Source organism: Urtica dioica, chromosome 3 (assembly GCF_054948205.1).
Source record: "Urtica dioica subsp. dioica isolate 48M chromosome 3, U.dioica_male_clone48M_v1_H2, whole genome shotgun sequence".
NCBI lineage: Eukaryota > Viridiplantae > Streptophyta > Magnoliopsida > Rosales > Urticaceae > Urtica > Urtica dioica.
The window spans coordinates 48,951,428-48,966,316 of record NC_142758.1 but is presented as its reverse complement, the minus strand read 5'-3'; the positions used below and the strand labels follow the sequence as shown (position 1 = coordinate 48,966,316).

Below are 14,889 nucleotides of genomic sequence, written 5' to 3'. Positions count from 1 at the left end.
AATGTACCAGGCCTATTTTGTCAGTGACAAAAAAAAAATCGCTACACAATCTTTTTTTTGTGCTTCAAGTAAAGAGCTCGATCGCTTTATATTGAGTTTTGTCGAGTTTAGAGAACCTTGTGGTGCGACTAATTTTTATTTTCATGGCCAGAGTTGTGGGTTCGAGGACTCAGGTTAATAGGTTCCCGAATTTTGCATTTGATTATGTCACTTTTTCTTTTCTAATTTTTGTACTCATTAGTTTGACGAATACATTTCAAGCTTGTAAATTGCTTTTTTTTTTCATAATTAAATGAAATAAATTTAAATAATAAATAAAATATCTTGCATGAAAGAATACATGACGATCAAAATGGTTTCTAGTGACGAATTCCAGCACCGATTATTTTTATTTTTATTTTTTTGTAATTTTTTTAGTAGTGGCACAAGCAACTTGTTAGTGTATTTTTTTTTTTGTATGTGAATTAAATGTGTGTTTTGAAGCTGTCGTTGAATTGTAATATGTCATTATGTTGGACTAAACATGTCTAGTATTTGATGTGTCCAATCTCCAACTTGAATGTGATCGGTGTCCTTTTTTCCATTCAACTCAACCGCGTGGTCCTTCTCTCTATCCTAATTTGCCCTTTCTTTCCACGCTCTTTCTTTGCAAGCAAATTGAAATGTTTATAAAATATCCACATATATGATATGTATATTATATTAACAAATATAGAGCGATATGATTTAGGTCAAGATTAATTTGTAAATTCAGTTTTACCATAAAGCTTCAATAACATCATATTATATTTGCACCACGTGTCATGTTTCTATTTCGTGGCATCATATATACATTGTTAGTGTGACAATCTTGAATGCATTGTCACAAATCAATATCATTCAATTTTGAATAAATAATGAATGGTGGTTTAGACGTCTACATAATATTAAATACATTGTGATCTACTTCATTGATATCACCCTATCAATCAATCTCATTTGGACGTGATGGACTATTCCATTCCATTTGGAGCGGAATGCGGAATTCTCTCATCTAGATTTTACGGATACAAATTTCGTTAAAAAAAATAATTAAATGTAAGAAACAACCATAATTAAAATAAAAAGTTCATAACTTTTTTTTTTTACTCATTGGATCTAAAAAATTAGATGATCTAGAAACCAAGACTAAAAAAATAGAATGAATGGAGCATATGGATCGGCTCTATTTCGGAATCTTGAACACACGGATTCCATCTGTATCGATTTCATACATACATATTTTTTTTTTATACATGTACACTCCAATTGAGCTTGTTTAAACCCTATAGATTTAATCTATATATATATATATATATATATATATATATATAACAATAGCTCATGTTTTCTATTAGATAACATGTATATCACCTCAACCTGGCTTATTGGAAATTTCGGCCTTCCAATAAGCCGATAAGGACGGCTTAATGGCTTAATGGAAATTTTCCTTCCGTTAAGCCATTAAGCCGTTTCCGTTTCTTATTGGAAGCCATTATTCCGTTAAGCCAATAAGCCGTTTTGATTTCAATTAAAATGTAAAATCAAAAGGACTAAAATGTTACGTTTTTAATAAAAAGGGTTAATATGCAAACTCAATTTTATCTTTACATACAAACTATATAATGAAAATATTTTCGAGACGTTTTTATTTTAAGTAAGAAACGTGGACGGAACCACGAAAATTTTATTAATGAACCCTCACTTGTGGCGGAGGAAAACCGTGGTTACAATAAATATCATAAAACGAAAGGATTACAAAAATAAACCGTGGTACATAAACTATATTTTAGAAACTATTTATATTAAACTATATAGAAAATTTAATTTAGAAACTATATTATATAAATTACATAGAGCTTGATGAGATTGTAGAGAGAATTTGATGGATGATGTTGTGAAAAATTGGATTGAAATGAGTTATATTTATAGAGAAAATGATGAAAGTGTAAAAAAATTGATAAATCCGTGTATAAACAGTAAAATAATGGAAACCGCGGAAGCCGAATTTCCGTGTAAACGGTTCCGCGGAAGCCTTCTTTCCGTATAGACGGAAGCCGCTAAGCCGTTAAGCCGAGCCACGCGCGGAAGGAAGGACGGCTTCCGCATTTCCTTCTCCAACAAGCCAGGTAGAATATCACCCATAAGTGCATTATAAATCAAACATATATTATAATGCCCTCCAAAAAACTCCCTCATCTAAGAAGCACCACAACCAATTTAATTGAATGCGACGCACCATTTCGGACCCACACATCTCTTTTTTCGCTAAATCACCCAAAACCGATAACTAAGCGGCCCTTGGCTCACACCCGTAGAGACAGAGATGAAGCTACATAAGCATGAATTTAACCTAAATCACCCACCCATAGTCCTGCACCCACGCACCTGCCAAACCAACAATGAAGAATTACCCATCGAACCAAAACAATAAAGAGGTTGATGCAGCGGAGATTTCAAAGATAGGAGATTGATTTATAAAAACCAAAATAAAAAGTAACGTAACCGGATAGTCGAACTTGATCGTTGATTCGCGCACGAATAACCGATCGAAGAACCTTCCTTCGCCTATTGATTCGCTCGTGAATGCTAGACTTTGGCCATCCAATCACTGTTGATTCGCGCACGAATACCGGTTTTCGGGCATCAACTCGGAGCTCGCTCACGACGCTCGGATTTGGGAGAAACACTCAAGTTTCAATTTTTCATTTCATCAAAAATCTATCCATTACAAAATAGGTGCTCATGATTTATAAATGCATCAAGAGACTTTTCATAATCCAAAACTGAATATTAATGCATAAATTAAATCTACTTAATACAATAATAAAAGCTATAATTAAATTAATCGAGAAGAACACAAAACGTCATTTTGAAAGCCTAAACGTCAGAATTCGGCTTAAATCCCGAGACCCCACATTGTGGGTCTTGTTTACTAGGTCGATTCCACTCAGAAAACACTACTTTTTTGTCCGTTTCGGTGATCTCAACATTCTTGAAACTGTAGCCCAATTTGCCCTGCATCAGAGGTTGTAAGGACTTTCCCTCCGGCTCGAAGCACGCTACTGGCTAAACTAGAGCAGGGCCGGCCCTTGCCTTAGGCGAGCTAGGCCCGCGCCTAAAACCCTAAAATTTTAAAAAACAATAAAGGTTAAAAAAATGCCACAACTCAAAACATGAAAGGCCCATAATATAATTAAAGTCTATTTCTTTATAATATTATTTTTTGTAAAAGAGAGATAATTCTTAAATTTTGCCTACAGCTGAACTAGAGTCACCATCCGAGCACACTCTAGGAGGAAGGTGATAAAACGAAAGAGTGAGTCGCATGATTTTAACTTAGATATAGCTCCTTTGATAGCCATTTCTTATGTGGATATCATATAGCTATTATACATATGATAGAAGAATTACTTCATCAATTCACAATAGTCTAAAATGTGTGCAATTAATGCTTTTACATTTCATGTCACATCACCTATAACAATTAGTCATTAAGAACTCTTAACACCCAAAAAAAATATCTAAGTTCAGCCATATAATTTCAAACAAACATTAAAAATAATAAGTTGAAAAATAAATATACCCTTGACAAACACTTAAAACTCAAATCGCGGACAAGTGTGTTTGGCTCTTGACTTCAATCATAAAATTCCAAAAAAAAAAAAAAAAAAACTTCTTTTTAATATTTCTATTATTGTTATTGTTATTGTTATTAGTATGAAATATACTAGAATCATAGATAGAATTCCTAAAAATAACATTTATTTATTATTATTATTATTATTATTATTATTATAATCCTACACATAGACAGGTCAGCGTGTTTGACTCTTGGCTTCAAAAATAAAATTCCTAAAAAAGCACTCTTCTTTTTACTATCATTCCTACCCCACACGAAATGTAGATAGAATTATATATATTATATACACACACTATGTATATAGTATATAGTATATACATATCTATATAAAGAGAGAGCACCAAATCACAATCCTCTTCAACAATTCCCTCTCAAACCAAACCCAAAACACAAAAAAAAAAAAAAAAAAAAAATGGCTATCGATCTTCCATATCCATCGTCATCGCCGCCACAGTCATCGTCCTCTCTGGACTCGCAGCAGAGCCTCCCCTCAGTCCCGTCCCTCCAAATCTCCGTCGCCGCTCCACAGTTCGCCGCCGTGGCCGTGCTCTCCGGCCACACCTCGTACGTCTCGTCGCTCCTCCAAGCCGGGAAGCTCCTCTTCAGCTCCTCCTCCGACGGAACCGTGCGAGTCTGGTCCCGCGACGGCGGCGGCGGAGAGGCCAGCCTCGTCGTCACTTCGCGCTCCGCCGTGAAGTCCGTCGTCGTCTCCGGCGACCGACTCTACACCGCCCACCACGATCACAAGATCCGCGTTTGGCAGATCACGCAACGGGACGGTCATGGTAAAGACGGTTCGTACAGGTATATAAATATAGCTTTAGTCAAACATTTAATAATAATAGTTTGATTTTATTTTTTTTGCGTCAAAGACACGGCTAGTTAGTCGTGTGTATATCACTATATTTATTGAACTATTAGTTGGCGAATGATGTGCATATTGGTCCTTAAACTAATTTTTTGGGAGCAAAATCAGGAATATATATATATATATATATATATATATATATATATATATATATATATTTTTATGAAATTCATAACCTTAGCCATATTTAGAAACATCGTTGCAGATTTTTAGTAACTTAAGAAAAAAAAATATTAGGTACATCATATAGATTAAATTAACGTATTTCTCATCTCAGGGTAAGATTTTGTTTGAATATGAAAGATTTAAATGATATTAGAAAGTTGTTTAAATTTATAAATATGTATAAGTTGTTAATTAATTCGAATGTTGAATTTCATACCATACATTATGCATTTTTTTTTAAATGTATGTATGAAAAATGGATTATTATACCCTAGCTAAAAGATAATTTCATACATAAATACTAGTTCTCTCAGCCTCATCATAAGTAAAAAAAAAAAAAAAGACTTTTAATCAATAAAACACACACGTTCATTTGCTCTCAACATTATCATAAAAACCTAATCCATATTTATATATACATAATATGTAATTTACAGATGCGAAGCGACTTTGCCAACTCTAACCGACAGGGTATCGAGAATATTCTCGTCAAAGAACTACGTGACCGTACGGAAGAACAAGAAGCGCACGTGGGTCCACCACAACGACGCCGTATCGGCTCTGGCCGTGTCCCCCGACGGCGCCGCCATATTCTCGGCCTCGTGGGACCGGACGTTCAAGATCTGGAGCTCCGACGGCGACTTCCGGTGCCTCCAGTCCGTCTCCGACGCCCACTCCGACGCGGTCAACGCCATCGCCGCCGCCTCCGACGGCCGCGTCTACACCGGCTCCGCCGACCGCCGGATCCGGCTCTGGTCCCGCCGGAGCTCCGGGCTCTACGCCCTCGACGAGACTCTCGAGGAGCACCGCTCCGCGGTCAACGCCCTCGCCGTCAGCCCCGACGGCGAGGTCTTGTACTCCGGCGCTTGTGACAGGTATATAGAGGCGGAGCCTGAATTTAGTAAAATAGTCGAAGTTTCTAGTTTCACTACTACAAATTACAAATTATGGATTATACAATGGAGCTTCTACAACAATACACTGTATCGTTGTAGAAGCTCAGACATTTTACAACGGTATAATTGTCCCGTTGTACTAATGTACAGAATTTGGACATTTTTACAACGGTTCAATTGTCCCGTTGTAAAATCCCAATTTTGTAGCAGCGTTTATAGTAAAATAGTCAAATTACTTTGACAAACAGTTTTTTTGACACTTAATTTAAATTTTTGGAGATTTATATAAATAATTTATCACTTTTAATTTTCTTTTTGGAATTTTGTATTTGCACAATTTGATTATATAATTCATTTTAGACAAATTTTGACTACGTACTTTCTAAATCCGTTAATTTCAATTGACTATTCAACTAATTTACTTTTTTATTGTTTTATAAAGATACATACAAATTGAAGTCAAATATAGGTTTCACAAAAACAAAAAAATATAAAAGTAAAGTAGAGTTAACATTTTTTTTTTAAATATTGACAAAGGCCATGTTTCATAAATAAAATTTTGGAAGATAAAAATCAAATATGAAATTTAGTAGACACTAAAAAATTAACATAAAAAGAATTAAAAAAAAATTATAATTTGGCTAGTATTGCATGAGGAGTTGGAAGCTCAATTTAGAGGGACTTAGTGTCAAAAATAAATTTTTAGGGAGAGAAGAATCGAATACAAATTTCGGAGAGACAAAGAATCGAACTTAAAAAGATTTAAAAATTATTATTCTCTATATCTTTATTTGTGACAAAATTTATATATTCGGGTGCTTGTGATAGGTCGGTTTTGGTGTGGGAGCGTCGAAGAGACGACGGAGGAGAGAAAATGGTGGTGGTTGGAGCGCTTCGGGGACACAGCGGAGCGATTCTCTGCCTCGGAGTGGTCGGAGATTTGGTTTGTAGTGGCTCCGCGGATTGTAGCATTAGGGTTTGGAAGAGAAGTGGGTTTGGCAATGAGAGCTATGCTTGTTTAGCGGTTTTGGAAGGCCATAAGAGACCGGTCAAAAGTTTGACTTTGTTGCTTGATCCTTCTAATGACTCTAATAATGATAATAGTTATAACAATTACTTGGTTTATAGCGGGGGTTTGGATTGTGAGATTAGGGTTTGGAAGCTATGGGTTGAAAATTCCTAGTTGTTGTAGTATTGATTATTTCTTTTGTTTTGAGTTTTGATATACATACATTATACATAGATATATTGGTCGAATTAAATATATATGTATCATGTATGGGATGGGATATATGATACACATAATCAAATATAGAGTTCTGACTCGTTTATTTTAATTTTAATTTTTAGTTTTGTCCTCTTTTGGTAATATACGGTACACATTCATCGGATTCTTTATTTGGATAAATTTGAAGAGTTTGGAATGATTATGATAAAAAAAAAAAAGCTATTATATATATGATTGTATATGAGCTGTATTTGCTCGTCGTTTTGAAAGAGGAATACTTTAACGCAAGATATTTTTCATAAAGCGCAACGCATTATGATCTGTTTTAGTGCTTCTTTTCTCATATTTAATCATTACTCGGTTTTCCCAGCTTTATCGGATATGTTTAAGATCAAGGAGTAGATATTTTATGACAAGGGAATACAGTTAGTAACGCTTTGCATGCATTTATTAAAAAAAAAAAAAAAAAAAACTTGGCATGCATGAACCATATTGTTACGTCTTGTCCGACATATTTGGGTTTCCTCATATTCTAATTAAAAGTATTATAGTAGAAATAGTCGCAAAATACTTGGCTTACTAATATTCTCTGCGCATATCCAAAATAAAGTTACCATGATTTGAATATTAAGCAATGCATGGAAGGTATTGAAAAATAACAAACAAATTTTTAAATGAGTAATGTATTAATTTCAATCGCAGTGTTCTATATACATGTGTACGCATATTATACAAGGGGAAAATTACTTGGTTGAATAATACTTGTAAGATGAAAAGAAAGAAGTAAAAGAAAAAACAATGAAATGTATCAAGAATGGTATTAAGGTAAATATAATTGATAATAAATAAACACTGGCTAATTTATCGAAAAACAGGCGGGAAAAGCTGAACAATGTCATTTAAACAAAAGGTAAACACACATTTGTTTTGATGGATTTCTCTCTTAATTGTAAGTGGGGCTGAGAAAAATATGTTAAATAGTCAATAATGGGGACCTTAGTATATTTATGTACCTCGACCCAACAATCAAGTAGTTGTGAGACAAATATTGATAGTAAGATGATTGTGTTATGCGTCGTTTTCTTATCGAGAGAAAAACGGGACTCAAATGCAACGTTTGGCCCAAAAATAGTGAGCCTACAAACGTTAAATATAATTGGGTCCACATTAAGATATGCTGGCGCGCCGGCCGTGCGTGCTAGTTCTACCAGAAAGCTCTTTGAGCCTCTCTTACATCTAAGTAAATTTTCAGAACAAAAAACTTTTCAAAATCGTTTACTAGCTGAGATCTCTTTCTCTTGAGAATTCACGAACATTCAACACAATAAGATCAATGTTGAGCATCGTAGAGCGTGTAGAAACAATGCATCTGCGCCCCAATATCTCATTTATTCTTCTAACGCACGGAGAGGTAGAGCATATATCCTAAGCACAAAATGTAGGATTTGAGTTTTGATCTCTTTTTTGCCACACCGCGGTCATACAGTTTTGCCCTGGATCGAACCATTTAGATTCTAAGTGTTGATCCGAAAACGAGCATTAACAAATTGCGAAAGTTTTCTAATGGAGAAAGTAACGTACACTTTTTTGAATAAAACTGTTAGAAAAGTATACTTTTATTTTGGAGTTTATTTTTTTTATGTCTCTTTTGTTTATTAACGTTAAATTAATAAACATATTTAATATTTGTTTAAGCAAACTCACTAATTTTAATGATTTTTAAATTTTATTAATCTTATTTAATTATTTTAAATTTAAAATAAGGGTTTCCTAAATAGTCAATTATGATGAATAAGTTTGCTAAATAGTAAAGGTTTGAGTAAAATTAGCAAATTTAATACCGCAAATAAAAATAAATCAAATATAAATTCATGCCCCCCTTCAAATCAACTTATTTACAGATTTATTGAAATGCCAATAATTTTACCTACAAAAATTAGCTTTTTTTTTTTTTACAATAAGAATAATTAAAAAGTTTCTATCTTTAATTATCAGTTCTTAATGATTATTTGTATTTTTCTGTCATCTAACAAATTATTAAATATGAATTTTTCCAATCTCGTATGTTATTTTATTTTATTACATTAGTATGTTATATATGAAGTTATAATTTAATAACTTAATTATTATTATGAGAATTTGAAATATTTGACGTCGATTTATGATGCCCAAATATGTAATGACGTTTGAGTTAAATTACTTGCCTAGCTAGTGTCCTAACTTTCAAAATCAATGTAACGCACGTAGTGATGTAAGCATATTTGGAAGCTTTGGTGTTATAAAAAGTATTTGATTTTAATTAAGTGAAAATCTTGTAACTTTTTTCTAGGGATATCTGAGGATGACTTTGAACTAACATGAAATTATCATTAGACCGCCAAATTAAAAAGAACTTTATATATGTATAATCATATGAAAACTCAAGTTTTACCGAGTAAATTTTAAGTAAATAACGACAAAAATTTTATTAACAAAAGTAAAAGGATATTAATAATTGTAAATAATCGTGAATAATTATAAATTAACTATCAGGCTCCAACGACATAAATGAAATACTAAAAACGTTCAAACAATATCACATCACTATAATGATCATATACTTAAAATTTATAAAAGATTAATTATTTATCAACTCTTTAAATTTTGATGATTTAGTTACTTATAAATTTGAATTAAAAATCAAGACAGTTTTAAATACTTACAAAGAAGGTTTGTTCTCTTTATAAAATATATAAAAAAAGAGAGGGTTTAGTTGTAACTTTTATGTGAGTGACGTGATGATGGAATGAAGGCCTATTCTTCCTTTTTCATTATCAAAATAAATACTGTTTAATGTATTGTTAAAGAGGATTTTAATGAGATGCTTTTGAAGTGGTGTCCTGATGGCCCAAGTTCCAAGCCTAATATTAATTAGCCCGTGTCTCTTTATCAAGTTTCAAGTTTCAACTATCAAGATTTAGATAGGTTTACCATTAAACGCCTTAGTCAAAGATAGGCAAATCGGAGATAACATTGTGATAGGATTCGAATAAATCCATAACATTATGAAGAGAAGCGTGTATTTGTGAAAATATTATAGATTTTCTTCTCAAAATCAATTGACAATGTGAAGAATAATTCATGAACTTTATACAAGATTCTTGTGTGTTTATCACTACGATTGAATGAAAATTAATTGTGTTGAGTTTCTTGTAAGTAAATGGAAGGCAACAATGCATAATCAGCTTTGACAGACTAGAGTATGTTTATGAGTTTACTAAAATGTATGAACTCTTATAACTTGCAAAACTCTATTTTAAGCACAGACATATATACTGAACTGTACTCTCAAGACGAGAGACTCTTCTCTGACTGAGTTCATCATTGAGGTTCAGAAAATCCTAGACGGCTTTCTAAACGTTGAAAAAAAAACACTTTCTACGATTTGAGAGGATAGACTTATTATGTATGTTCAATTGTTCTTGTTGTACTTGTACATTATATATTGGGGAAATTTTTAGCGCCGTACGTTAAAGTTGGTGCTTTTATTAGGGTCAAACACAAATGATGAATAATGGATAAAATAATTGGAGTGGATGGTAACTTTCTTTTTTCAACAAATACTTGAGTAAATTATTCATAAATTAATCAGGTATACAATATATATAATTCTATTATTTTATTGTTTATTTATTTTTATGCATATATATATATATATATTTTAAATAGTAACCAAAAAACCTTATAAACTTTATAAATTAGAAAACCACTAGGCATAAATATATACATAATGTTAATGCCGAGTTTGGCTGTTCAACAATCTCAAACAATTTAGAAGATGGGATGTCGTTTTTATTTGTATTCAATGCGAATTTCGGAGTTTCGCCGTATAAGAATTGAATCAACGCTTTTATTTAGAAATGAAATGAACCAAAATAAATAATAATAACGCGCAAATATAAAAGAGATGGGCAATAATATATTAGCTTTATTAATCGAATGCTAGAAATGTTGTGCTCGGTTAAACTCAAGCTAATAATAAGATTCGCTAATGCGCAATTTTCTTAAAAATATGCTTTATTTATAGGTGAACGACGATCCTTCATTCTTGCCATCTCGTCTTATAAAAGAGATGTGTGCTCGGTCAAGTCCGGGATATGACCGTTGTGTATATTCATTTGCAATTTGAAATTTTGTTGTAGATCAAAAGATTACTAAATTCAACGAAGCGTGTATGAAATCTGGTCAACCACAAATTTCCTTTTGCCATCACACTAGTATCTCTCTCTCGGTGTCTCTTTAAATTCGTTCCCAATGAAATTACTTTGATGCCATTGTAAATCTGATACAATTTTAATACGTTTCTTCTTCTGAGTCATACACAATTTTGATACATTTCTTCTTCTATTACATATGAGAATCGAAACTTGAGATAACAAGCTCTGTTCATCAACGAACCAGAGAAGAAATTGTATTCGATCTAATAAGAAATGTACAAGTAAAGGGCTTTATATAGCCATGAAACATAAAAGAAATAAAGGAAAATACAATGAAACAAATATGGAAAATACAACTTGTCGTACTTATCGTTTAATAGACATAAACGACACTACAAACATATTTGATCTCTAATATCTTCTCTTTTTGTGTTCTTAATTAGAGGCTGGATTGCTTGTGGCGGTTTGTGATGGTATGGATAACAAGTGAGTTAATTACTCGTTTTTCTATTTAAAAAAAAATTGATTTTGTTAATTCTTTTTTATATGCAGTTTACATTGTTATTATTGTTAATGGCCTTATAAAGAAGTTTCTTGTTGTCGCATATTGGTAGTATGCAATGTTTGTTCATATACCAGTGAATGAAATTGTTTTTATATAAAGTTAAGCTTATTGTCTCTTTCTCTCTCTCATTTTCTTCTTATGTGCGATTGATTTATGTTACTTTTGTTCATTTCTCTCACTGATTCAATTTTTTTTTTCAGGTCACTACTCATAAGGGTAAAGGAATTGAAGATCACTGAGCAAGATTTAATTATTCTGGTGATGAATTATTCTCGTTATTTTTTAATAAATTCTGTTATTTTTCTAATTGAATCTCAGCCATTATCATGCTCTGATTCTCTGCCATTACCTTTAATCTACTTGTTTCTTTTTGGCTGATTATTGTTTCATGTGAATATGAGTACCTTTTGTTTGGAATATATTTTGGTTAGAATATTCTATCATTCTATGAGTGATCATAATTAATTTGAATGATTTGGGCAAGCTGTGTGGTGACCCTTTTTTTTTTTTTTTTTTTTTTTTTTTTTTTTTTAATCTTAATCTTGGTTGTATATCATTCTATTTTGGTTGTATATATCGTTCTATCATTCTTTGAATGCTGTTTCCTATTTGGTAAACTTAATGTTATTTTTATTTTACGCTGGTATTGGTTCCGTTTGACATTGTTGTACTTTATAAAAAGGTGTTTTTAAATTATGCTTTAAGTAAATGCGGTTGTTTTCAAAAGCGGATAAATATTTGGTAAATTGTTATAAAATAACTGTAACTGTTAACAACAGCAAATTCGGACAGTTAGCAATGCCAAAAGTCGTCACCCAAATCGTCGGTGTAGGTCTTCAGTAATGACTTTTATGACTTCCAGCGACGCTTTATGCGATCGTCGGAAGCCCTTTTTCTTGTAGCGAGTATTATTATAAACAGAAAGTTACACCCGTAAGAGTTAATAGATTGATCCGAAAACTTTTATATATTTTGAAAGAAAAAAGATGAGTTCAAAAAAGAAGAATAAAAGCATATATATTTTGATGGCACGCTATTTATTCTTAATCAAGACTTTTGCTTAAATATTGTTTCATGCCAATATCTTTTTCGAGAGTCAAAACACATCCCATGAAACTACATACTAAGAAAGGGCTAGGAGATTTTTGGGTTTTCGCATAGAAATAGAGATATTAGAGAGAGAGATAGATAGATATATATATATATATAGAGAGAGAGAGAGAGAGAGAGACAATATCATTGTTGCTTCATCATAACTACATCTCCATGTGAAACAAAAAGTTATACATACATACCCTAGCCATCTCTCTCTCTCTCTCTATATCTCTCTCTCAGCAATGATAATGTCTTGTGCTACATATTCCCGATCTTATCATAATTAAGCCCTTTCATCATCACAAACGTCCCTTATTCTCTATAACCCCCAAAACAAAAGACTTAATTATCACCACGGATCTGGAGGAGATAGAAAGAGAAGGATATGAAGAAGAAGAGAAGGCATATAATTAGAGCATGGATTTACTTATTATGCTCAAGATCGAGGAAGAAACCCTATGAGGGTGGTTAGTGTGATTTGAATATTCTGATTTAGGGTTCTCTCTCTCTCTCTCTCTCTCTCTCTCTCCGGGAATGAAGCGTTTCGGTCCGAATGGTGTTTTTTTTTTCTGTATTTGTATGATTGTTACAAACAAGATCTGAGGTTTATTTGCTGTTATATTAAGTGTGATCTCATCACTACTAAGGATTTTCCAGGTATATATATTATATGATTCTGTACGTACTCTCTCTCTCTCTCTCTCTCTCCTTTTCTTTTTTTCTGTTTGTATTTTAAATCATTTGTAAGAAAAAAAATTACGTATATAGACTATGTTATATATATTGAGTTGTAATTTTCTTCTTACAAATACTATGAATGATCATCTGTGTATTTATGTGGAGTTCAATCAACATTTTATTTAAAAGCAGATATATATATAGTCAATGGTGCATATATTTTTCCCGAAAAAAAAATTAATCTTTAACTAAAAAACTTGTATCAGCTCTAATAATGAGATCCAAGTTAGTTTTGGTTGGATCGTAATGAAATTATGCATATATGTTATATAAAATTATTTCTCCTCGTATTAGGGGGTTCGTTTCTTGTCTATTATGATGATTATATTTTACTTATGCCATTCTTACCTCACATATATACCTTGTAATCAGTTATATAGATATCTAAGCTCGATATTGAAGAGATTTTCTGAATTGGTGGGAACTGAACTTTTGTCTCCACACAATTAGAGAAAGAGGAAGATCTGATGGGAAGAATGTGGTGCTAAGCTAAGCTCTTTGGGGTACCACTAAATGATAAATATTAATTGGCTGTTTGGCAATATTAACCCTCAGTTTTGTGGATATTTTGTATCCATTAAATAACATTCAAATAGAGTTCAATTGAATTTTTTGAATGCATGCTTGTTTTTTTAGCTCATATTCTTACATGACATTTTCAAAATTATTTTGTTAAATAAAGTAATTGCAATTTTTAGACACTTGTGACATGAATGTATATATTTACTTACAAAAATTCCAATATCATACAAATAAGTATTATAAATAGTTAAATAAAGTACATATATCACCATATAAATCATCTTCTTGTAGTCGAAAAGTGACAACAAAAGAATGAGCAACTTTATTTGAACAATATGAGCTCTGGTGACCCTAATTAGTACTTAAAGATTTATTGTCTATGGTTAAGCCGACGGTCATTTTCGAGAGCCAAGTCTACCAAATAAATTTTGTTTCTCTGCTGTTAAGCTCTTGGAAATGCGTCTCGAAGACTTAGTCCTCGGGTGATTTCAACTCTGTCTCACGACTGTGCCCTTAAAAACGGAGTCGACTAGAGGCTTGAGCTATCTTTAGGCAGCTTTGTCCTACGAGCCTTGTCCCTTGATGGGGTTATTCGATCTAAAATTGTGCTATAAACACGTTTAATCAACATTAATTTAAATACAAACAACCATTAGGAGCAATATTTTTTTTTTCAATAAGGATATAATTCCATCACATAATTTCTTAAAATACATCTAGGCAGTTTATATATATATATATATATATTATATATATATATATATATTAAACTCATTAGATTTAATTAAGAGTTACGAATTTATTGATTTTATCATGTGTGGAGCAATGTAATTCGCACTAATACCATTGTATTGTACTAAAATGATTTTCCTGTTTCATGTATTTTCTTTTTCTTTCTATGCTTTTTTTTTTTTTTGCGAATACATGCACAAATCTAACCAATTTTATAATGAAA

General features: G+C 32.2%; 1 protein-coding gene across 1 annotated transcript; it reads left to right on the top strand.

The window, feature by feature from the left end:
* The first annotated feature begins 3,895 nt into the window (after positions 1-3,895).
* LOC149403422 (Transducin/WD40 repeat-like superfamily protein) lies at positions 3,896-6,933 on the top strand. Its single transcript, XM_089610143.1, has 3 exons — positions 3,896-4,465; positions 5,132-5,569; positions 6,419-6,933. Exons 1-3 carry the CDS (start codon positions 4,074-4,076, stop codon positions 6,771-6,773), a joined length of 1,185 nt encoding a protein of 394 aa, XP_089466269.1. The 5' UTR covers positions 3,896-4,073; the 3' UTR covers positions 6,774-6,933.
* The last annotated feature ends 7,956 nt before the right edge of the window (positions 6,934-14,889 follow it).

Excerpts from the sequence above, each read along its gene's own strand:
- LOC149403422 (XM_089610143.1), top strand. The coding sequence starts at position 4,074 with ATGGCTATCGATCTTCCATATCCATCGTCATCGCCGCCACAGTCATCG. Across the intron at positions 4,466-5,131 it reads GGTAAAGACGGTTCGTACAG|ATGCGAAGCGACTTTGCCAA; the intron begins GTATATAAATAT and ends TGTAATTTACAG. Across the intron at positions 5,570-6,418 it reads TACTCCGGCGCTTGTGACAG|GTCGGTTTTGGTGTGGGAGC; the intron begins GTATATAGAGGC and ends TGCTTGTGATAG.